We start from the raw sequence: 25805 nt of genomic DNA, 5'->3' as shown, positions 1-25805 counted from the left end.
AAAATCGGCCGATCGGCAAAATCTTCCTCATCCTCCTCCCCCTATAGCGTTTGGCAAGCGTTGGTCCAGCGTTTGCGGAGCATTTTATAATGCTCGGCAAACACGCCGCATGTGCGGTTCAGCGGCGGGTGCTAGGCGTTTGCTGAGTGTTAAAAACGCCCTACAAACGCCTATAATGAAATGTGAATGGTGTTACCGCTCTGCAAATGCCCCGCAACCGCGTCGCAACCACACCGCAAACGCTGGCTGGGTGTTTGCAGAGCGGCACCATAGACTAGCATAGGAGGCTTCAACGCCTCCTGACGCAACCAGAGGCGTCTGTTTAGCGAACGCTCACGTTAGAACAGCACCATGTGCTGCAATGTGCAGAATTGTCCGAGGCGCTTGGGAAGCGGTAAAAACGCTTTTGCACGATGTTCTAATTTTTTGAGTTTCACCTGTATGTCAGTGCCGGTTTTTAAAAATGTAGCTCAGAGAATGATCCGTCACTTTCCCCCTGCTAAAAGAAACAAAAGCCTTTAGTTCCTTTCCCCGAGCTTAAAGAGTTTCCTTTAGCTCCAGGGAAAGTGATGGCTCATTCTCTGAGCTATAGCGAAAAAAAAAAAAAAAAAGGCCTGCAGTTGCATATAAAAACCTGCACTGGCATATAGTGACAGCCAGTGAGGGAGCCTCTCTGTGTACACTGCTCCTCTCCTGCCCCCTCCTTGCACAAACTGCTCCCCCCACAAAGATGGCCTATCACTCATATACTATCACCTAGGGGACTATTTCATAAAATCATAAGTTTAAAAAAAAAAAAAAAGAAATATACATGAAAGTAGGAAAAATAATATAAAAAAACCCTGGTACCTCCACACTCCCACATAAGCAGACGTTTTGGTTTGGTTTTCGGCCACATGCATTCTGAATTTTCGAACAAAAAAAAAAAATATATATATATCTATATATCTATATATATATATCTTTAGCCTGGAATTTAGAAAAGACAGCAGAAGGGAAAGGTTTAGTGTATATATCTGAAAACTTTCTTGATTTACTTTGATAAGTTGCATGTTCTTAATGCTGTTGAGCTCTCAAAATATAGGACTCGTGCTGCATTTGCATAAATAATTCTACAGACGTGACTACTCTCTGGAAGCCACCCCACCCTTGTTACATTCTATCTGTTCGGGGAACATTAGCAGTGTTACCTCTGCAAGTTCATGTTACATATTCCCATGTAACGGTGAATAGCTATAGTTGTCTTCCACGGTGTACATTGCTTTAGGTCAGTGGTTCTCAACCTGTGGGTCTCGACCCCTTTGGGGGTCGAACAACCCTTTCACAGGGGTCGCCTAAGACCATCGGAAAACACATATTTCCGATGTGTAAAGAGCAGCTGCTGTGTTGAAAGCAGCTGCTGTGTTGAAAGCAGCTGCTGTGTTGAAAGCAGCTGCTGTGTTGAAAGCAGCTGCTGTGTTGAAAGCAGCTGCTGTGTTGAAAGCAGCAGTATTGGAGGTAAAACGACACTTCATGAATTATAATTACTGGATAAATAATTTTATGGTTGGGGGTCACCACAACATGAGGAACTGCATTAAAGGGTCGCGGCATTAGGAAGGTTGAGTAGCACTGCTTTAGGTCTTTTAATGGTTGTGTGTGTTTTACAATAAATATGGTTTCTGTATTGCCAAATCATGCAATGGTCTTTGTTAAATTTGTGTTTGTTTTTTTGTGTTGTTGGATGAATGATGAATTGTTCTCACAAAATTTATTTATTTTTTTTCAAGGTTGAAAACTGGTGTCCTCGACTGCCATGGAGAGCTGTAAACCACAAGGAAGAGGAAACTGATAAGCGAACAATGGTAAGCAGAAAAGGCTAATGATTGCCTTGGTGGGGATTACCCAGTATATTTACATTTCCAGTAAGTAAGGCCCCATTCATACAGGGCAATTAGCTGTGTGCCCCATGCAGGGTTGCCTTTTAATGACACTAGGATGAACGGTGTTGTGCACCCCTGTGCTGGTGTCTTGTTGTCCTTTGGGGACATTCAGCTGCATGGACTCCCAGTATAACATGCATCTCTGAAATCACCTTGTGTACATTTGGGAACCTGCACCCATATATCATATCATGGGACACAGTGTCTGTCGGTGCAACCACTTGTCGCGATAGACAACAATGGGCCAGGAATGCATGAAACACCTGTGTATCCACGTGTCAGTAAAAGATGGTGCACGCAGCTAGCCTACAAAAAACCAACGTGAACAAGAAATTCACAAGAAAAAGCGGTTACATAAAGGACAATGCGATACTCAACTTGTAATCAAAAATATGCTGTTACTAGCAAAGTAGCAATGTGAAACATTGAGTACACACTGCAGATAGCCATCACCTCAATATGACAGCTAGCCACCTCATGTGAATGGGGCCTAAATGGTCACATGTGAACTAGTCTTGTGCAATGGTGATCCTGCAATTGTTTTTAAAAAGGCCTGCATTCTTTCCTAAATGCACATAATATAACTGGATACTAACAGGTAAAGTTCATCCTGGGAACATCTGATTTCCTCTTTGGGGCTCAGGAAGGAATTTTTGGTGTGGGTATTTGAGTGTGAGTGTTTTTTTTTTTTTTTTTTGTTTGTGTTAGTTGAACTGGATGACCTTGTTGTGTGGGTTTTTTTTCCAATAATTAACTATGTGACTGTGAATTGGCAAAAATAAATATGAAAAATATTAGACACGTTTCAGAATTTAAAGGAAAATAGGGATTTGTTAGGTTTGATGAGTGGCGGTATAATCAGTTATCACATTTTGTTGCATATTTACCACAACCACTGAGGGAGGGAGAAGATATGAATCCATTTGAAAAATTAATGAACACAGACATAAGTCCAAAACATATCAACTCAAAGATATATAGGATTCTCACGAATCTAGAGGAAGTAGAATCCCCTGGGTATTGGGATAAATGGGAAAAGGAATTAGGAATAAAAATTAACCCCCAGCAAAGGAAAGGCATATGTAATTTAACACATAAAGTAATAAACGTGTATTGTCGAGATGAATTTTAAGTGTCTGGCAAGATGGTATATAACACCAAGTGTTGCCCACAAGCAGATGGGGGAGTGTTCTCCATGGTGCTGGAGGGATTTGCGGAGAAAAGGGTAATATGGGACATATTTGGTGGAGTTGTCCGAGGATACAGGACTATTGGAAGGAAATAGCTTATTATATTCAAGAGATTTGCGGGGTAAATATCCAGGGAGACCCTCTGAAATGCTTATTCTATTTCTCTGAGCCTAATGTAGGAACAGGTATGAATAAAATACTATATCATCTAATTAGCGCGGCAAAAGGTTTAATACCAAAGTTTTGGCTAATAGCAGATGTTCCCAAGATGGCGGATTGGATAGATAGAGTGGAAGGTATTTTTAATATGGAAGAACTGAGATGTGTAGATGAGGATAAGATAGGATTGTTCAAAAAAGTATGGAATGTTTGGAGGCAATCTAAAAATTCAGAAATTTATGCTCAATTAATGAGAGCAAAAGAGGTAGCCTAAAATGTTATAGGAAAGTTAGATGACGAAAGAGACGGGAAAGGATATAAATAGAAGATTGGGATGTCTGGGGGGGGGTGGGTAGCGGCGCGGAGTGTGAGGGGGGGGGGGTGGGTCTGGTTAATTGAAAGTGTTTATTAATACAGGAAAATGGGAAAAGTATATGCCTGGAGCAGCCTTGCGTGGCAACCAATCATCTTCCCACTTTTCCAGGCTTAACTGAACAAGTTAAATTTTGAAACTGGTTACTATGCACAGCTACTCCAGATTCTGTCAATTTTAGAAAATTCAACCCTATGTATTATAAACCAATTGCTATTTTTTTTTCTTTTGTCATGAAATGATATCACTTTTTTCATGCCTTTTTGCGACTGAGTGCTGTTGATCTTTCAGCAACTTCCTGTCTATATGCACTTGTTTCAGCATTGGCTGCATATCTTGCTGTAGACCACATTTTTGATAGTGAGAATGATAGATTGTGCCCTTGCAGTGTTTGTCGATATGGCCGCTTGTTACCTCCACTATGGCCAAAAGTGACACCAGAGAAGCGGAAATGGGTGTCAGAGACAGAGTGCTGTCACCCCATAAGTACCTGAACAAGGACATGAAAGCTGTTGATTTAAAAGGATTGAAAATTTGTTTTGAGATTATACAGGGTGCAGCAACATAACTTCCTTTTTTCAAAAAGCAATAAAACCCATTTTATGAATCAGAATTGTTTTTATTGTCTTTAATAATGTAGGTACATATCTAAAGTTCTCTTTTACACAGTTTTGAAAATCATATCAGGTAGGTGACGCCCCCCATTGTCCATACACTGAATAAGCCGATTTCTGGCATTTTTCATGACCCTTACCAGCATAGCAGCGGGTATGTTGGCAATTTCTGCGCGGATGTTGGCCTTCAGGTCTTGTAGGGTTCTTGGATGGTTTACATAAACGCGGGATTTCAAAAACCCCACAAAACAAAGTCACAAGGGGCCAAATCGGGGGAGCAAGCTGGCCACTCCAAATCGCCCCTTATTGAGATGAGGCGCTCCGGGAAGTGTTCCCTTAAAACAGCCATTGATGCTCTTGAAGTGTGAGCCGTTGCTCCGTCCTGTTGGAACCAAATGTCCCCTAAGTCCAATTCATTAAGTCGTGGAAAAACAAATTCCTCTAACATGTTCACATACCGGTCTGAATTCACTTATTCAGTGTATGGACAATGGGGGGCGTCGCCTACCTGATATGATTTTCAAAACTGTGTAAAACAGAACTTTAGATATGTACCTACATTATTAAAGACAATAAAAACAATTCTGATTCATAAAATGGGTTTTATTGCGTTTTGAAAAAAGGCAGTTATGTTGCTGCACCCTGTATTACCATGTAGGAGCCTCTGAGAGGTTGTGTTTAGATCTACTTTAATGTGGTTTGCTACATGGGCCACACAGACTTGTTCCATAGTTGTGGGCACCACTCATAGTGGCTGTAGCAGGTGCACTGGTCTAGGAATTCAAGGGCGCAGTGATCTTGCTGTCTTGTTTCATATTACTCCCTGTAGTGAGACAGTATAGCGCCTCTGCTGCACACACTCTCAAGACGTCTTATTGGCACTGTCAGGTTCACATCAATGAACCACGGTTTACCTCCCTTTTTATGTTTTGGAGAGTGAGAAGGTGGTGTGCTGTAGTCATACTTCCTTCCTAGGGTAACAACGTTGTTCTTCCATAAATACAGTACAGTGAGCGAGCATTCTCACCCTAAGATAGGAAGTGTATTACTGCCAGGATTATCAAGTGACAGGAGGAAAAGTCTGAGAAAAGACAATGCAGCCATCTGTGGACTGGGAAGCTGCAATTATTCAATTTTTGGCTTTGGATATAGGCTTACATCTTCATTTTGTTGTTTCTACCATTGGCTCACACTGCACAGAGCTACTGTGGTGTGTGTATATGTATGTATGTGTGTGTATATATATGTGTGTGTATATATATGTGTGTGTATATATATGTGTGTGTATATATGTGTGTGTGTATATATGTGTGTGTGTGTGTGTGTGTGTGTGTGTATATATATATATATATATATATATATATATATATATATATAAAAGCGGGAAGGTTAAAAGAAAAATTACAGTTTCCCTTTTAAGAACTCACAGACCTCTTCTCAGCAGTCCATTTTCTTTTACTTTCAGGCTGAAATCCGAACAGATTTTGAGCAACTCTACCTCGTCATGTCTAGACACGAGGAGTTCCGCTGGATGACGTTGAGGATAAAGAGGATGGATGACACCTGGATAGAAGCAATTAAGTCCCTGGCAGAGAAGCAGAATTTGGAGAAACGGAAAAGGAAAAAGGTACTTTCCCTTCTCTCTTGGAGGTTTAGAATATTCTAAACTCCAGCGCTTCCTGCAATGCTTGTTTCAACTGTCCCCGCTGTGTATAGACATGAACATTGCTGCCTACGTGACCCCAAAATAACTGGCGATGAAGTCTGACAAGAACAAGTCCCTGAGCGTTGGCACTCCGCCATTCACAAAATGCTAAGGGCTCAGCTTGATTTTATGGCTTGCTTTGTCGCTTTACTTTAACCTTACAGAGGCTGCCTTCATTTCTTCAGAACCTGGAACTCCATGCAGTACTCACTCTGAGATATAGAAATCTCTAGAATGTTGTGTTTAATAGATTACTCCACTTTTCTCCACATTTTAGTCAAGGTGGAAAAAAAAAAATCGCTTTTTTGCGATAATGCAGTGGCAGGATTTCCTATGGTTTCATTCCTTGTCCTCTGCCACCAATCAGTCCTTACTTGTAGCTACACTCTTATTATTCTACACGGGGCAGAAACCCTCAGAGGGGCGTCCATTTATTTTGCTTTCTAATGGCCGAGACAGTTGAGCAGAACTGAGAGCCATCTCTGTGGGAAATGAGGTGGTGTCCCTGGGTTGGAAAGAGAGACGGCACTGCTTGTGCAAAAAATTCATTCACACAATTAAAAATTGTTGGGGGGGGAAAAAAAAAAAACAAAAACAGGTGATGCATTCTTTTTGGACAGTACTAGAATTGTTGGCGCACCCTGCGGTGAGCCTTTAAAATTTGCACAATATGGATTCTGTAATGCATCTCATCCTCCAAGCCCTTCTCAATATATACATAGAACCTGTTATTTAGCTTGCCAGCCGCCACGCAAACCTGTGGCATTGGTTTGAGCAGAGTTTTTGCCTTCAGAACTCAAATCCTTATCCTTGTGCATGCATCGGGGTTGATTTACTACAGGCAGATATGCTGTGCACTGCAAATGCACCCGCAAGTTCAGTTGCCCTGGATCTGAGGGGAAGCTCTGATTGCTATCATCTGCAAGCAGAAATACTATTTTTTTTGTTTTTCCATTGCATGTGATTGGGTATTGAGTGATGTTTTGCCTCATTTACTAAGCAATTGCACTTGCAGTGCTCAGTATAGTTGCCTTTAGTAAATTCACCCCGTAGGCTCTAGATGCATCCTTTTTACATTTTGCTTGTTCCCATGTTGGGACCCACAGAGACAGATCCTTTACCAGCCAAAGTCTGCATTACGTGGACATCTTGACTACAAATAACAGCTCTCTGTTGGTCTTTATTTTTACTTCAATGACAGAACATTACGGAATACTGCATATAAAGTATGTTAGGTGATATCTGTTTCAGCATCAGAATTGTTGTGGAGGGTTGGATTTGCACTTTAAAGGAGAAGCCATCCAAAATGTATTGTTGGGAGGTTAGTGAGTCAGTGATGACTTTGTGTTGATGGCCTTTTGTTTTCAGAACAGTTTCTCTCCCAATACAAACCTATGGGGATGCAAAAGCAGGTGAAACAAGGCAACTGCAGGTCAACTGCACCTGCAATGAATTCTGATCTTCGAGTCTAAACAGAAGCATGCTGCATTTCCCTTTAAAGCCCACCAACACTGCTCCCACGTCATCTTGGTGGCCTATGCTTTGATCTCCTAATAGTAACAATCGGTGGATTTGATTTAAATCACAATTTAAATCACTAGTCAGTAAGGCTTGATATAAATCCTAGTTTTCTACATAAAGACTAATTCTTGCTGGTATAACTTTAATATGCAAGTAGATGAAGATTTTTAGAATAACAACTTTTCATATTAGTTTTTTTATCCCCAGTTTAATAGGTTAATCATTCATATTTGGACAACTTTTCTGTTGTACTTAGGAAGGAGAAAAATAATCATTACCTTAATAACAATTTAAATAGATTTATTCAACTGCAACAATAACATTCCAGCATATGTGATTTGCTTAAACATCCATGTTTGGTAACTAATTTGGCTAAACAAAATATATATATTTTAAGAAATGTAGACGTGTCAGCCCCTTCCTCCTCACACTTAGTTTCACTTTCTTCTTGTGCAGATCTATTCCACTCCAAACAATCAGAAAAATATTGTTTCTATTCTATTCACTGAACTTCTTGAAACTTAGCAGTGAAGGGGTTGATTCTGTATTCATAGGTTTGTAGAAGTTAGGATGAAGGTCTTTTTCTTAACTCTGTTCATGTTATAACATTTTTGCTGTGAAGAAGAGGCATGTGATCTCCGCTGAGTCAAATTCAGTTTTGAGAACTGCAAAGTAAACCAACATCTGTGATAATATCTTGTAGGCAGAGAAACTGCCCAATAATCCTACAAAAACCTCTGGAAGAGCATGACATTGTGAATGGATTCATGGACTTTATTTACCAAAAAAATTAAACATATACAGCCTTATTCTACATAATTAAAAAACTAATCTTTATTTCATGATGGAATAACCTTTGGATGGTAATATATTTTCCTCAAAAAGCATTTTATTCAAAAAAATCCGATTTAAATCAAAAAAACAGATTTAAATTAAAAAAAATCCGATTTTTTTTTTTTTAATTTTTTTTTTAAAAATCATTGATTTTTATCCACCCTGGTAACAATATATGGCCTAATGCTCTGCACCTCAGAAGATTTCCCCAAAGGTGTCCAAGGCCTGTCTCTGAGCAGAAATGAAAACCATGCTACCCTACTCACTTTACTCTTTCAGGGCTGTAATTTGTGAGCCTTGAACAAAGATTTATACACACATAAGACGGCTGTCCATGCCTCTCAGTAGTGTGGGAGATGTATAATCAAGTGCTGCAGATGTGCCTCTGCTTGATGTCTTTTGATGACTCTCCTACATCCCTGCCACTGAACAAACAATAGATAGTGTCTACATCACGCAGGTGGTGAAGTGGGAACCTGAGGGATTCTGCTCATTAGAGGGAGGTGGAGGGTGTGGGATATTTGGGGCAGGTGGGGCCTGGAGAGCAGCTTTAAAGCTAATCTCCAGATTTTAGTGAAGTTTAAATAGTTTGTTTGGACCAAGCAAACTATTCCTTTCACTAAGGCTACGTTCACACTAGCCTTGTGTGCAGGCGGCAGAGAGGCGTTTGGGAAGCGTTTTTACCGCTTCCCAAACGCCTCTGCCAACTCTGCACATTACAGCACATGGTGCTGTTCTAACAGGAGCGTTTGCGTCGCGGCAAAAGGGACGCCTCTGGTCGAGTCAGGAGGCTTTGAAGCCTCCTATTCTCGTCTATGGTGCCGCTCCGCAAACGCCCGGCCGGCGTTTGCGGTGCGGTTGCGACGCGGTTGCGGGGCGTTTGCGGAGCGGTAACACCACTCAAACGCATTATAGGCGTTTGTGGGGCGTTATTAACGCTCGGCAAACGCCTAGCAACCGCCGCTAAACCGCGCATGCGGCGTTTGCGGAGCGTTTGCCGAGCGTTAAAAACGCTCCGCAAACACCGGACCAACGCTTGCCAAACGCTATAGGGGCGTTTGGCAAGCGTTGGCAAAACAGCCTAGTGTGAACGAGCCCTAAGAGATGCCGCATCTGGGAGCACTGTATAAACTGTGTATAGCCTCCGCTACATAAAATATGCAGTGTTGTGTTGCGGCAGTGAGATGGGAAGTTCCTGTCCCACTCCTGGAACAAAATCAAGTTGGGCTGAGCAGCGCTCAGCCATTCACAGGGAGCTCTGTATTTTATGAATTTGTTCTGGAGTTCAGCTTCAAGGAATAAAAACATGGCTTGCGGTTTTTCCCAACTCCATTTCTGCGTTTGTAGGCGACCGGTATCCTTACGTCTTTCAAACAAAAGTTTGCAAATATATTTTCTTAAGCAGCCTACTCTTTTGTGTAATCACAAAATAGCTGATCTGTATTAGCAAACCTTCCTTTCTGGGTTGGAATTCATGGTATGTTGGAATAATTACACTTTACAGAAAGCAACATTTTTTTTTCTTCTTCCTATATCAATCCACAAGTGAGATAAGCATTGCAGTTTACTTGACCCTTCATTGTGATTCTGTGAGCAGTGAAATAACTGCCTATTTTCTGCAAAGAAAAGGTTTTGAAGTTCTGAAATCTTTTATGAACGTTTGCAGTTTTATTATGGGCTGTTCTAGATAAAAGAAACTTGCTTGTCAGCGGAGGGTCTTGATCACTGAAAACAATGCCAGCACCGCTTGTTGATGGTACATCTTTTCACCTTACTGACTGACTACTCAATGAGAGAGACAGAAGCAGAATCATTAGTGAATGTTTTTCTTGTACATTGTTCTTAGCCTGGCTAGGCCTCACACAGGGCCTGAAAAAAAGTCTAGGAGTGCCAAGTAAGAGAAAATATTACATCTAGTGCCTATATATTAACATTTTCTGTTGAGCTTGGAAGAATATATTCACCAGGTCTTTTAATGTTGGATTTTCTATTCAGTCTGTCTCAGGCTACAGACATTTAAGTATTAATATAGTCTTAAAAGTGAAGTATGGTACTTATTTCTTTAAAAAAAATCATACTTACCTAGGTGGATGCAGGATCGGTCAGATGCTGCATCTGTCCCCCACTGGCACCAAGTGTGAACTCACTGAACACATGACCACTGATCGTTGAGTTCTCACTATGCTCGGAGCAGAGAGCGCGGACTGTCAGTCTCTCTTCTCCACCCCCAACCCCCCACTGGAACACGGGCTGTGGAGAGGGAGGGAGCTTCTGGCTCAGGCTCTCAGCACATCGCTGAGAGGCTGGGCCAGGTGCCGCTCTTGACTCTGGGGTGGATCCTGATTTTGAAGTCGGGATTTCTCCCCAGCCTGGACTGGCTGAGTGACAGCAGACTTCAGCCCATTGTCAGTTGAAAACGGATCGCAGGAGTGCAGAAAAAAATGCACTCCTGTGATCCGTCGGAGAATTACAGCCAACAGAAATCTCCACCTAGAAATTTGTTACACAAGCAAGTGTCCCCATTGAAAGACTTCCTCTTTGTTCCTGTTCTGGTGGCAACTCAAAATTTTGGATATACCCTCTTCATTCCCGGTGACTTTGGTGATCAGGACAATTAGGCTACTTGCACATGGGGCGTCCAATTGCTGTGCATGCAATACCGGTGTTTGTGTGCCTGGGGGGTACAGTTGCAGCGTTCAGCTCCACTGCCTGCAGCTTTCAAATTCTACTTTAGGCTGAAATATGCTATGGCTGGACAGGGCCGAGCGCTCTACAAGTGGTACTCTCCTTTTAAGGGCCTTATGTGTTCATGGACAAATGCCTAGAAAGTAGAATGCCTGCATTCCGGGCATTCGTTCCTGAATGCATAGGGACCATACAGCATTCAGCCTACTATAGACTGACAGGCAGTGGGCCTGGACACTACACCTGTGCCTTTCAGGTACACTAAAATCCTGGGATTGCACAATGGATAGCAGATACACTCAGTGTACCAGTGGACTTGGAGAGGGCAAATATCTGTTGACTGGGGCACAAACAGCAATATAAACCTGACAGTGGTTTGGGTTTTCACCAATCTATCCAAATTTAATGGAAAAAAAAAAGTTTTGCCTTTAGTTAAAATTTACGTCCACAGCTCATCTACTCCACTCCATCTTCTCAGCATTCCCCCTTTGCCCTGCAAAGACTCCTCCACTCACTCCGCCCACTTCTTGCAGTAACGAAGCAGCTCTGCTCCTCCCTCCCAGCAGTGACTTGGTGGACTTCCAACCTCCTAATCTATAAACCCAAAGCAGGAGCTCTGGGGGATAAAAAGCAGGTTGAACAGATCTGCTGAGTCCTTGCTGAGTGATGGGAGCAGGGTGAACTGAACTAAGAGAAGGAATGGGAATTGCTTCACCTGTGAGGAGGAATTGTTCCACAATTCCTGCAGCTACAGCAGTCAGTGAGAGCTTATTTTAAATCACAATTAACGCTTGTATACCCCTCTTACTCTAGTATTGCAAGAGTTGCTCATAGTGGAACTCCAGGCAGCATTGGCCCACTGCCAGGCACAATACACTCCGCTTACAAAATATCTCCTTTGATCTGTTTCTATTGTCAATGGAAATACATGTTCCCTGGCAACACAACGTGTGCTGGCTCCAGGGATCTATATACCTTTTGTCAACCCCTCTCTGTGGCCATCTGGATGTTTCTTGCTAACCTAGTTGGTTGTCTGTCTGGTTTTTCTATATTCCCCAAGGACCAGTTCACACCACCTCCAGTCCAATGTGTTTTATTTCTGCATCAAATACACAGCAACCGTAAATTATATGGGTTCCAGTGGCCTAGTTCACACCAGTGAGGTTAGTTTAGTGCGTTCCAGTGCAGAAAAAAATAGAATATGCTGCATTTTTCCTGCAGAGAGCTGGAGCTTGGCAAAACGCATCAAGAATGCATCTAATTGCATGAAAAACTTATTACAGCAAACAAAAAAAAAAACATGCAAAAAGACACATCCAGACTGCTTCTGTGAAGTGAACCAGCCCTAAAAGTACCTTCAGCAAAGGGGCAGTTGACCAAGAAAAGACTGATTTACGCCTTTTCTGCAGATAACGTCTGCGTTTTGTCTAAGGCAGTGGTTCTCAACCTGTGGGTTGCGACCCCTTTGAGGGTCGAATGACCCTTTCACAGGGGTCGCCTAAGACCATCGGAAAACACATTTCCGATGTGTAAAGAGCAGCTACTGTGTAGAAAACAGCTACTGTGTAGAAAGCAGCTGCTGTGTTGAAAGCAGCTGCTCTGTTAAAAGCAGCTACTCTGTTAAAAGCAGCTACTCTGTTAAAAGCAGCTACTCTGTTAAAAGCAGCTACTCTGTTAAAAGCAGCTACTCTGTTAAAAGCAGCTACTCTGTTAAAAGCAGCTACTCTGTTAAAAGCAGCTACTCTGTTAAAAGCAGCTACTCTGTTAAAAGCAGCTACTCTGTTAAAAGCAGCTACTGTGTTGAAAGCAGCAGTATTGGAGGTAAAACGACACTCATGAATTATAATTACTGGGTAAATTTATGGTTGGGGGTCACCACAATATGAGGAACTGTATTAAAGGGTTACGGCATTAGGAGGTTGAGAATCACTGGTCTAAGGTTTTTATGGTCAGCAGACATTTTACATGAATATCTTTGGGGCTTTTTACCACTTGTGTTATCATGCATTTGCTTCTTCTTCGAGCACAGGCAACATGCATGAAGTAGACCTGTGCACACCAATGGATTGCATTGCAGCACTTGGTAGAGTCACAATTGCTGCGTTTTCGCTGTGTTTTGCATTTTGCCATTCAAGGCAAAGCAGCTATTGAAACCCCTTCATGCCAGTGTTATTAAATGAAAGAGCCTAAAAGAAGCACATGCAGAGAGAAACAGGCAGGCTGCCATTGCTGAAGTTTAATTATGAAATTTCAGATTGGCTTCAGCACTTGGGAATTGCTCACCTAGTAGGCAAAGTATCAGAATAAGTCTAGCCATACATAGGACGGCTAATCGAGGTTTCAGCGGTGCTGAATGAGAGAAGTCGGTGGATTCCCCCATCCAAGCTAAACAACATGGATGGGGAAATCTCATTTGCCAAATGTATTCAGACAGCCATTGCTCCTTCAGTTGTCAGAATGCCCAAACAGTCACTTCATCTGATTGGCGAAAGTCACTATTCAGTTGAAAATTTTCAGCCCATCTCTGTTCTTCCAATCAAAGTGCTGAGACAGGCAATGCCAATAGGGTCACCCACAGTTCGAATTTCGAGCCATCAATGGCCAGCATAACAGGGGGGCATCCTAGCATTTTAGCTGTGGCAAATTACATGTTGTCTCTGTACTGGGTAACTATAAATGGTCAGGATAAAAGGTGCAATTTGTACAAGGGCCTCTCTAGTGTGCTAGTACACTTTTATATATTTGCTACTATTCTTGCATACAGCAAGAGATTGTTGCCTGCTTAGAAGACTCTGACTTTGGGTGGCTGTCCATGTCCGATATGGAGGTATTTATTTGGCCTACTCAAGTCTAGCTTAATCATCCCTGACACTTGCTTTTAAACCAGATTTGGTTACATGTTTTCCAAAGAGGGCAATAATGTTTACCGTAGACTTGTTTTGTCATCCTTATTCCAGTGTTTCCTTTAATCAAGTCCTCCGGAATTAATCTACATAAATTATGATCAGATTGTTGTGCAAACATATACTTTCTAGTTTGAGTGCGTGGGTTCTTATTTTCCTCCATTATATCTGCCTTTGAACATCCAAACACTTTCAGAATACTGAGTGGAGATAATTTGCTAGCACAGTGGGGAATGGAACTATTAAAGAGATCCTATTATTCAAAAAACATGAAACTAATAAATGTAATACATGCATTAGTATTTACACATCTATTTCACTTTTAACATCTAAATGTATTGGTTTGTTAATTATATTGTGTCTTGGCCAATAGCTATTTTCCTGAGAGAGATGCCCGGGATATCTACGCATTCATCATGTCCCATACTCCTAAGTAATGCATATTGGATGCAAACATGTTTAAAAGCATTTAGAAAAAAAAAAAAAAATCAAAAGGTTTATTAGTGACTGGGTCATGCATGAAAAGAGGCTGCTGTCCTTCCTTGTGTGGGTGGTGGCTGAATTCTCAGTGTGTTTTCACTTTTTCGGGAAACTAAAGTGATATGCACATTCAAATTCAGTAATGATAGTACAACCTGATGGATCTTGGATGGTCACATTTCCTATGAAAGACCAATAAGTCTACCCTACGTGGGGGAGGGGAGGGGGGGGTGCGTTGGGGAGGGCAGTTTTGCTGAAGAAGCAAGTAGCAAAGTGTTGAGAGTACTGCCACTACCCACATATTGATGCGTGAAGTGGACCCTAACAATGAAAAATCTAGTAATGTTGAAAAGTGGCTGGAAGAAGGAGAAATAGAACTAACTTTCCAATAATCTGTGGTTCTTGATAGATTTGGAACTATTTTAACAAGTATATGTCTATTTTATTTTATTTGGACTCAAATGTGGCACCTTCAAAGTCCCAACCCTTGCTATGGTTTGGGGTATGTGTTAAACATACCTTTGGCAGTTTCCTTCCTGCATTGCCTGAATGGTGGGACATTCTGGCAAAGCTTAGACAGTTGAGTATACAGTCATGGCCAAAAATATTGATACCCCTGCCAGATATCTGTCAGATAATGCACCACTTTGCCCAGAAAAGTGTTGCAATTACAAATTTTTCAGCCTCCTCATGTTTATTTTTTGTATTGGTATGACACAAAAAGCCAAATCTGACACATTCCATGCAAAACCCCAAAAATGGACTGGACACAATTATTGGCACCTTCTCAAAATTGTATTGCATTCCAAGTTTGCGATGCTCCTGTAATTTGTAATTAAACTCACCTGTGTCTCAATGAACAGGTGCTGACAATATAGAAATCACACCGGCAAACAGTTAAAATGGTGCAAAATTGACTCGACTTCTGTGTTTTTCTGCTGCTCTTTATCTCCATGCTCCATGTGGCATGCAAAGAATTGTCTGGGGATTTGAGAACAAAAATTGTGGAAAAGCATGGACAATCTCAAGGTTACAAGTCCATCTCCAGAGATCTTCTCTTCATGCCGAGCGCACGCAAATGTGCGGCCTCTCTGTGTCTGGGCCTTGACGCCGAGCAGCCACACATTTGCGTGCAATTTAAAAAAAAAAACCGTGCTGAGAGTGCGCGCCCTGAGCACTCCCAGCACACTTGTCCGGTACTCACAGAAAGGTCCCGATCTCTTGTGATCGGGACCTTTCGCGATCATGTGACCGCTGTGACAGCGAATCACGGCAGTCACATGACCCTAAAACCCCACCCGCCTCCCAGCTACTGAAACCGTTAAAGGGCCAGGAGGCGCCTGCGCCGAGGGGTTAATGTTTGTGTCCATTGTACGCAACATTGTTCAGAGGTTTACAGCCTATGGCACTGTAGCTAATCTCCCTGGACGTTGATGAAAGAGAAAAATTGATCAAAGATTGCAATGGGTTGTTCGAATGGTGGCTAAAGAACCTCCAATCAACTTCCAGATAAATTCAAGCTGTGTTTCAGGCACAGGATACAACTGTGTCAGCTTGCACTATACGTTGCCATCTGAATGAAAAGGGATGTTATGGTAGGAGACCCAGGAAGGCCCCACTGCTGACACAAACATAAAAAAGCCAGATTGGAGTTTGGCAAAACTTACCTGAGGAAGCCAAAATCCTTTTGGGAGAATGTGCTGTGGCAGACGAAACAAAATTACAGCTTTTTGGTAAAACCCATCATTCTACTGTTTTCAGAAAAAGCAGTGAGGCCTTTAAAGAAAAGAATGAAGGCCCTACAGTTAAACATGGTGGAGGTTCACTAATTTTTTGGGGTTGCTTAGCTGCTTCAGGCACTGGATGTCTTGACCGTGTGTATGGCATTATGAAATCTGAAGACTGCCAAAGAATTTTGGGGTGCAATGTAGGGCCCAATGTCTTACAGCAGGACAATGACCCAAAGCACCCAATCACCCAGAAATGCTTTCAAAGCTCTGGAGAGGACTGAACTGGCCACCAATGAGTCCAGATCTCCATCCCATAGAACACCTGTGGAGAGATCTCAAAACAGCAGTTGGGGAAAAGGAGCCCTTCCAATCTGAGAGACCTGGAGAAGTTGGCAAAAAAAAAAAAAAAAAGAGTGCTCCAAAATTCCAGTAGAGAGGTGGGAAAAAACTCATTGATGGTTACAGGAAGCCATTGATGTCACTTATTTTTTCCAAGGGTTGTACTACCAAATATTAACTTGAGGGTGCCAATAATTTAATTTAGTCCAGTCCATTTTTTGCAGTTTTTCGTGCAATGTGTCAGATTTGGCTTTTTGTTTCTCCACTTTTTTGTCTCCTAGTAATACAAACAACAGAAATAAACATGAGAATTCCGAAACTTTTGTAATCGCAACAATTTTCTGGGCGAAGTGGTGCATTATCTGACAGATACGCAGGGGTGTAAATATATTTTTGGCCATGGCTGTAAATTTGCCTTCCCTTTCCTGCCTCCTGAACATTCCTATTAGCCAATGAGGCAGCCTATCCTAATGATTACATGTAAATATATATACAAATATATATAAGGTGCAGCGCTAAAATAACATAAATGACATAAATAACATTATAAATTAAGTGCAAATATCAAATCACACTAAGGTGAGATTGAGTGAAATGAATAGTCCCAAAATAAAGTCCAGCGTGGGGATCCGATAGATCTTAATAGGTGCGTGGGATAAAGTTCCAGTGTACCACACGGTGAATCTGGGGTAAAAATTGCGCACTCACCAGAAGTGCGTCAAAAATACGCATGTAAGATTTATCCTGTAGTATCGGATAGCGGTCATCAATTGCCAAGATAAGGACAGGGTCCTACACCTTCCAATCGCAACTTGGGTTGGATACTCCAAAATTCATATACGTGTCTCAAGCGTGTCACCATCTGGGGTCCCCTTTTTTTAACAGGTTCTGTAAGTGGGGACTCAGTTCTGATGAGAGATGAAAAGAATTGCCTGTCCCAGTGGGAAGTCCTTCAGTCATGCAGTTTTATAGGTTCCTCTCTTGTACTGGAATGCTTACTCTGATTTCACTGCACACTCAAAAAGGGGACCCCAGATGGTGACACGCTTGAGACACATATATGAATTTTGGAGTATCCAACCCAAGTTGCGATTGGAAGGTGTAGGACCCTGTCCTTATCTTGGCAATTGATGACCGCTATCCGATACTACAGGATAAATCTTACATGCGTATTTTTGATGCAATTCTGGTGAGTGCGCAATTTTTGCCCCAGTTTCACCGTGTGGTACACTGGAACTTTATCTCACGCACCTATTAGGATCTGTCGGATCCCCACGCTGGGCCTTATTTTGGGACTTTTCATTTCACTCAATCTCACCTTCGTGTGATTTGATATTTGCACTTACCGTATTTTTCGCTCCATAAGACGCACTTTTTTTCCCCCAAAAAAGGGGGGAAAATGTCAGTGCGTCTTATGGAGCGAATATAGAGCGGCCGGTCCGATATTCCCACCGCCGCCGTGTCAGAATACCGGGCCGGCCGCTCAGCTCTGCAGTGGGACCTTACCTGTCCCTCTATCCAGCGGCGCGCTGTCTTCCCGGCTTCTGTAGTGTGCGTGACAGCCGGGTCCCAAGTGCGCATGCGGAAGAAGCAGTGCTCTTTGTGAATGGTAAGGCGGTACCTGGGACACATGACAGATCCCAGAAGCCGCCGGACCAATCACAAAACGCAGCGCTTCTCGCGCATGCGCACTGGGCATCCGGCTGTCCGAGCGCCCACACTACAGAAGCCGGGAAGACAGCGCGCCGCTGGATAGAGGAACAGGTAAGATAAAAAAAAAAAACTCTGCGGAATAGCGGGTACCTGTCAAATTCAGGTACCCGCTCCCCCTCCCTCCCCAAAGGTCAGCAGTCCTCTCCTGTACTGTCCGCAGTCTCTGGTCATCCCTGTACTGTCCGCAGTCTCTGGTCATCCCTGTACTGTCCGCAGTCTCTGGTCATCCCTGTACTGTCCGCAGTCTCTGGTCATCCCTGTGCTGTCCGCAGTCTCTGGTCATCCCTGTACTGTCAGCAGTCTCTGGTCATCCCTGTACTGTCCGCAGTCTCTGGTCATCTCCTCTACTATGTCTGCAGTCCATTAGTTCAGAATTTTTTTTTTCCTGTTTTCTGCCTCTAAAACCTAGGGTGCGTCTTATGGTCAGGTGCATCTTATGGAGCGAAAAATACGGTAATTTATAATATGTTATTTATGTAATTTGTTATTTTAGCGCTGCACCTTTATATATATTTACATGTACTTTACTGGAAGGTTCTTTCTTGGTTACCTTTTTTGGTGTTCTAGCCGCTGTCCTTTTGAGATCCCCGGATAGCGCTCGCATATTATCTTTTTATTATCCTAATGATTGCCCAATACCAACAGGAATGTGCTGGAGGGCCATGGACAAGCTCTGCCGCTTGGAGGAAGACATTTGGGCAGGATCAAACACTACCCCGTGTGTGTGTGTTTGTCACTCTCATGAGAAAATATTCTCATAAACAATCAAAATTCTGATCAGAGCAAACAAAATTGTGAGAAATCAGTACTCTGTGTTGCTTCATGTGATGCTATGGAAAGTAGAGCTCTTCTTTAAAGATAGGAAAGTGTAATAGAACAAAACGAGTGTGCCTCTTTTATGTCACATGATCTTTTTTTTTTTTTTTCTCTTCCTCTTCAGATCCTCGTTCATCTGGGCCTCTTAACAAAGGAATCTGGTTTCAAGATAGCTGAAAATGCGTTCAGCGGAGGGCCGCTCGGCGAATTAGTCCAATGGAGTGACTTAATTACATCTCTTTACTTACTGGGCCATGATGTCAGGATTTCAGCTTCAATAGCTGAGCTGAAAGAGTAAGAAGATTACTTTCAACGTTAAAACCAACTCTGATCGCACAGTGACTGTAGACACGTTCTCAGTGTGTGGTATTTGTCAGGGGGAGAAGCAGCCGAGTATTCCGGTGACTAATTGCGTTTAAGAAGATTACTTTTATTTCTGCACTGTGTTTTTGGTATTGTTGGGTATTTAATTTTCCTGTTGGTTCTTTTCTGGAAAACTAATCTGTACTGAAGGAAAAAATACAGGAGAACACAAGATTACTGTGTAGGCACAGTCCCTGTAATGTTCTGGAATGCATCTATAAGAAATATTATATTGCAGCTTGCCAGTCCTTAGATGTGGTGGCTGCAATAGGGGTTTTTTTTTTTTTTTTTTAAATGAAGGATCCAGTTTTTCAGAAAAATGTTTTTTAAAAGTCTGACATCACTTTTATAGAAAAAAACTGATGTAATAGCGGTGAAGCTCCTTTCCTCTACCAGTGCAGCACTGCAGGAACGGACTGCTTTTCCCATGATGCAATGAAATTTGTAGCTGCTAATGAGCGTGAATGTGATCAGGCCTGTGACTGATCTATGTCAGACCCGTGTGCATCAAATCCTAGTGTTGTCAGGTGCATCGGAGGCATAGGTGCAATGTTGAGCACTGCTGTCAGTGGTCTGTCAAACTCTATGACCCTTTTGCTTTTTGAGCATGTGGCCCTACCGCCCTGCCCGCTGGGTACAGTGTCCAGCTGAAGCATATTGTCAGTAAACGCACAGATCTGACACACTGGGGCCAAACCATGTGCATGTAGCCTAAATGTGAGTACAAAAATCCAGGAGGATCCCTGAGGGGAAAAGGGAACTTTGAGAGTAGTGTGACACTATCTGGCAATCAGACTTAAAGTGGTTCTAAAGGGTTTTTTACCTTAATGCGTAAACGTAAAAAAAACAAACCTGCATGCACCTATCCCCCCCCCCCACCCCCCCCTTGTACTTGCCTGATCTAAATCCAGCACTGTGAATGAGCGCAGAGGCTCCCTGTGCTTTTAGGGACATAGGCTAAAGTGGTTATAAACCAATGTAAACAAAGGATATCACTCTATGCTGTGCACTTTTTTTCAGTCCAGAGCACTAAGTGTCATTTCTCTCTGTTGCCTTGTTCCTTTGCCATCAGCATGAGTCACTTCTGACATGATTCCTGACACCAAGAGATAAAAAGGTGACAGGAGGGAGCTCCAGCACACAGCCTGTGATTGACAGCCTCAGCTCTGTTCCTTTGTGCTGTGGGAAGGGTGGGCGGGAATGGGGGGGGAGGGTATAAGTTGCTTTTCCACAGTCAGCTGTTGCTGAGATCTGCAGAGTGCATGTGATAGTCACAGGGCCAATCAGTGCTGTCCAGATTAGAGGGTCAGGGGTCTTGCAGACTCATATGACTATCAGGGGAGAATGAAAACTCCTCTTACAAGGTTAAGCAGTGCTCAGATACACTGATAGAAGTCACAAGACTGTTCTAACTGCTGATGAGAAAAGGTATTTAGCAGTTTCTATTTACGTTCTGTGCACTGTGGGGCACCAGATATAGTGAATGCAGGGTCCTGGGAGACCAGATATAGTGAATGCAGGGTCCTGGGAGACCAGATATAGTGAATGCAGGGTCCTGGGAGACCAGATATATTGAATGCAGGGTCCTGGGAGACCAGATATAGTGAATGCAGGGTCCGGGGAGACCAGATATAGTGAATGCAGGGTCCGGGGAGACCAGATATAGTGAATGCAGGGTCCGGGGAGACCAGATATAGTGAATGCAGGGTCCGGGGAGACCAGATATAGTGAATGCAGGGTCCGGGGAGACCAGATATAGTGAATGCAGGGTCCGGGGAGACCAGATATAGTGAATGCAGGGTCCGGGGAGACCAGATATAGTGAATGCAGGGTCCGGGGAGACCAGATATAGTGAATGCAGGGTCTGGGGAGACCGGATATAGTGGATGCAGGGTCCGGGGAGACCAGATATAGTGAATGCAGGGTCTGGGGAGACCAGATATAGTGGATGCAGGGTCTGGGGAGACCAGATATAGTGGATGCAGGGTCTGGGGAGACCAGATATAGTGGATGCAGGGTCCGGGGAGACCGGATATAGTGAATGCAGGGTCCGGGGAGACCAGATATAGTGAATGCAGGGTCCGGGGAGACCAGATATAGTGAATGCAGGGTCATGGGTTTAGTAACACTTTAGGCAAGTCACTGAGTTCAGTGATTGCAAAGGATCATTGTAAGCACTCTGGAAAATCTCAGCAATTTATGACGGTTTCCCTTTCTCTTTTATATAAAAGGGAGAGGTCTTTTCATGGTTGAGTCAACCCCTGGCTTCTTATATATGCTTATGCTGAGTGAAGCTTTAAAAGCTTGCATTGCATAATTTTATATATATTTTTAACTAGTTCACATCTGTTCCACTATGACAGCCTTCTCTTGGCTTTGTACAGCGGGACAGGGTTAGAATTGCTGCCCATTAAGCAAAGTTCCCCTTCACTTCCTGTTCCAGTGACCTGTCACAAGAACAGTATATGACAAGAGATCTCTCTGATAGGGGCAGAGATGGTAACAGAAATACCTTCAATAGCAATAGAACATCAGTCAGGTGTTTTTTTTTTTTGTTTTTTTTTGTTCCGATGAGACACTCACTCTTCTACAATGCCTTGATGTTGTCTGTACAGGAAGTATGGATACATCTCCCCAAACAAGGACATGGCAAGAAAAACCTTGCAGAAGTTCTAATGCTTAACTACTGTTATCAAAATTACTTTGAGTTGTGGCATATTCACAGTACTGGCTGTTGGGTATATAGATTTTCTAAAATGTTTGCTTTTTTTTGTTGCATTTTTTTCTAAACTCAAAATAGGGCTCTGTTATGAGGGCTGGTTAGATGCATACCATGCTCAGCCACCTACTGCAAATGGATATGCCCGTACGTCCTAAAATTTCAGTGGCTCCACCAGGATCATGAATTATTTTTATTATACAGGATTTATATAGCGCCAACAGTTTGCTCAGCGCTTTACAATATAACGGGAGACAATACAGCAACAATACAGTTCAATACAAGAGGGATTTGAGGGCCTGATCCTGGGAGCTTACAATCTAGGAAGGAGGGGGCTAGTGGTACAAAAGGTAGTAACTGTGGGGGATGGACTGGTTGGAAGAGTAGAAGATTCCAGTATTAGCTGAGGGCAGGATAGGCTTCCCTGAAGAGAGGTTTTCAGAGATTGCCTAAAAGTGAGCAGAGTTGGCAATAGTCTGATAAATTGGGGTAGAGAGTTCCAGAGGATGGGGGAAGCTCTGGAGAAGTCCTGGAGACGACCATGGGAGGAGGAGACAAGGGAGCTAGAGAGTAGGAGGTCTTGCGAGGAGCGGAGAGTACGGTTTGGGTGATATTTGGAGACAAGATTGGTGATGTAATTTGGGGCAGAGTTATAAATGGCTTTATGTTATTGTTAGTGTTTTGAATTTTATCCGTTGGGCAATGGGAAGCCAGTGGAGGGATTGGCAGAGGGGGGTGGAGGACACTGAGTGGAGGCCAGTGGAGGGATTGGCAGAGAGGGGTGGCAGATACAGAATGGTTAGTAAGGTGGATGAGTCTGGCAGCAGCATTCATGACAGACTGAAGAGAGGATAGCCTGCGATGAGGTCGGCCAATGAGGAGGGAGTTACAGTAGTCAGGGCGAGATATAACAAGGGAGTGAATAAGTTGCTTAGTGGTTTCCAAGGTTAGGAATGGGCGTATCTTGGAGATGTTTCAGATTTTAAGTCTACAAGATTTGGGGCTGAAAGGACAGATGGGAGTCTGATTACACCTAGTACCCTGGCATGAGGGGAGGGACTGATAATTGTGTTCTTGAATGCAGCTGCAGTCACAATACTGGTATGTGGGGATTTTTTTGCTCTATAAAGTAAGTGATCGGCGCGGCTATACAGCCGTTAGTTCACTTTTACAGGTGGCAGAAGGGGGTCTCCTGCCACTGCCTGCCACCCTCCTGTTCCACCAGAGCCCAAGACTGAAATGGGTAGAGATAGAGTAACTTCTGTTTCCTGATCATCTCTATGATGTTTGAAACCAGAATCAAGGATTTTGTCACTTCATGTTTTGGTCTGATATTTACAAATAGTTACTGTCTTGTGTTTTACAAGACTGATCTTGGTTTGATCAGCTGCTTTGAGGGCAGAGGAGAGGCTTGGGTCTAATAGACCCCAGATTTCTCAGTAAAGATTAACTGTCACTGCCCATGCCACTACAAGGATGTTGTTCATCCTGTATGATGGCATTAAAGTTGAGCATAAAAAAAAAAATGAAATGGGGAGACAGCGACAAAACTAATTTTAAATCAAATTAAAAATGTAAAGCTCCCCAGTCCCCCTGTGCTCACGCGCTAATGCAAACACATATGTAGATAATGCATGCATATGTAAACGGCGATCACACCACACTTGTGAGGTATTGCAGCAAATGTCAGAACAAGAACAATAGTTCTAGCACCCGACCTCCTCCTGTTTAACTCTAGACTGGTAACCTGTAAAGATGTTTAAAGCATCGCTTTAATTGTCAGGTACTTTAGTTTGTTGCCATTCCACTAGCATGTGCTGCTTTGAAGCGTGACATGTTTGGTATCTGTTTACTCAGCCTAGCATCCTCTTTTATAGTTTACCAAACAGCTGTGTACTGTTTGTACTAAATTTCATTAGTGTGTTTCCTGAACATTTGCGCTTGATAATCCACTGCGCAAATATCGTGTGATGTAAAAAGTCACCATTTTTTTTTTCTCCAGGACCTTTGCTTTTGAAAAACTGAAACATTTGTTTGGGCACCCAAACATGATATAAGTAATTAATTACAAAAAAAGTAGATTTTTACATGTATGTGAGAAGTGTCAGAATTGGCCTGGGCAGCAAGTGATTGATGAATGTTTGTTTTGTTTTTTTTTTATGGCGGACTGCTGGTCTGTGATCATTTCTATGCAGAACAGTCTTATATCTGATACTATGTTTTGGCTCAATCAGACTTGCTAGATGAAGCTCATTCTTATGCCATTTACAGCTGCCACTCCTGTCTGTACATCTTGTAATGATGATCACATATCCATGGCAGCAGCCCTGCTGTAGTGGACTTCTCCAAGAGGTTAAGTAGTTGGCCACTAAATTATATTAAATAGTCTTCCTTTGTATCCTCTGCTTGGCCATGCTAATCTCCAATAATAAACTGTTGCCTCTGATATAAGAAAGGCTTTGACCTGACTGGTGCAAGAGGACGTAAATTATAATAATCTGACTACCTAAACACTCAGAGTAATGAAAGGAGTAAATTAAAAATGTCTGTTGTAGATCTAGTTCTTTAAAGCTCCACTCCGGACTATTAAAACATTCTCTCCATCTCTTGCTCGCACTTCAACGGTTAATTGCTTATTTTGTCAGGAGAAGAGGAGAAACTTTCACTTACCTGATCCTCCGCTCCCCCACTCTCCAGCAGTGGACTGTCCCTCTTCATCCTCAGGGCTATGGACCCCACTCAGGTCTTAATGACTTTGGGACCCTAGACCAGTGGAATGTGAGGGTGGACACTGTGGGGACTGATCTAGCTGTGAGGAGTGAAGGATCAGGTAAATCTTCTTTTTTTTTTTTTTTTTTTTTTTTTTTTTTTTCTTTTTTCTTCTTTCTTTTCGCTAGGTGTAAATGAGCAATTAACGCTGCAATGTGGGCACATCCCCACTTCAAGGGATAATGTTTTGTTTGCCCAGAGTTTGGTTTTAGGATTATTGAAATCCATCAACCACCCTAACTGGCTGCATGTGTTTGGGATTTGATTGTTTGAAACCAAACTGGAAAATCCTGAATGCATCTGCGTTTACCTAGAATACATGTCTATTGATCCATTTAAAGGAGAAGTAGGGCCAAAGCTCTTTTGGCCCTACTATTCCACCTTGGGGATTACAGGAGTGCACTTGGTTCTGTAGTCCTGTGACCCATATTCTGTGGACAGAGGGCTAAAGCCTGGTGTCACTCAGCCAGTCCAGCCTCTGGAGAGATGAAGACTGTCAGGATCCACCCAGATGCCTGACCGGCAGCTGGCTCAGCCTGAGGCTGGGCATACACTATACATTTTTCTGACAAATTTCTGCCCAATTTCCTTTAGATTTACCTTCAACTATGTAGTGCAAAGGCTTGCCCAATTGAATACAATTGAAAATGTTGTTTAGGTTTGACCTCCTGTTATATGGTTTTTGGTAAATATAAAGCAAAATTCTCAAGAAAATTGTATAATGTATGGCCAGCATGAGCCATCCACTTCCGCCCCCTGTACAGCCTGGCACTCCAGTGAGGACTGGAGGGGTGGAGCAGAGAGTCTGTAACTTACATTCATTGGCTTTCTGCTCACTGATGACCAAGAACTGAGTGATCAGCTGATCGCTCATTTCGGTCTTGGAGCCGGCGGGGGGGGGGGTAGATACAGCATCAGACTAATGCTGTATCCACCTAGGTCAGTAAATGTTTGTTTTATTTTTAGTAGA

The 25805-nt window shown here is 42.8% G+C and overlaps 1 protein-coding gene across 1 annotated transcript in view; it reads left to right on the top strand.

Moving 5' to 3' along the window:
* The window catches only part of MGAT5 (alpha-1,6-mannosylglycoprotein 6-beta-N-acetylglucosaminyltransferase), a 183546-nt gene that overhangs the window by 78259 nt on the left and 79482 nt on the right, over nt 1-25805 (top strand). The window contains exons 5-7 of the mRNA XM_089683607.1: nt 1770-1844; nt 5724-5885; nt 19109-19278. Of these exons, the coding sequence (XP_089539733.1) occupies nt 1770-1844; nt 5724-5885; nt 19109-19278 (407 nt within the window). The remainder of the gene's footprint in view (nt 1-1769; nt 1845-5723; nt 5886-19108; nt 19279-25805) is intronic.

Source organism: Staurois parvus, unplaced genomic scaffold, assembly GCF_062004578.1.
Source record: "Staurois parvus isolate SC_StPar_1 unplaced genomic scaffold, SC_StPar_1.0 ptg000315l, whole genome shotgun sequence".
Taxonomy (NCBI): Eukaryota; Metazoa; Chordata; class Amphibia; order Anura; family Ranidae; genus Staurois; species Staurois parvus.
This window is presented reverse-complemented; position numbering and strand designations above follow the sequence as displayed.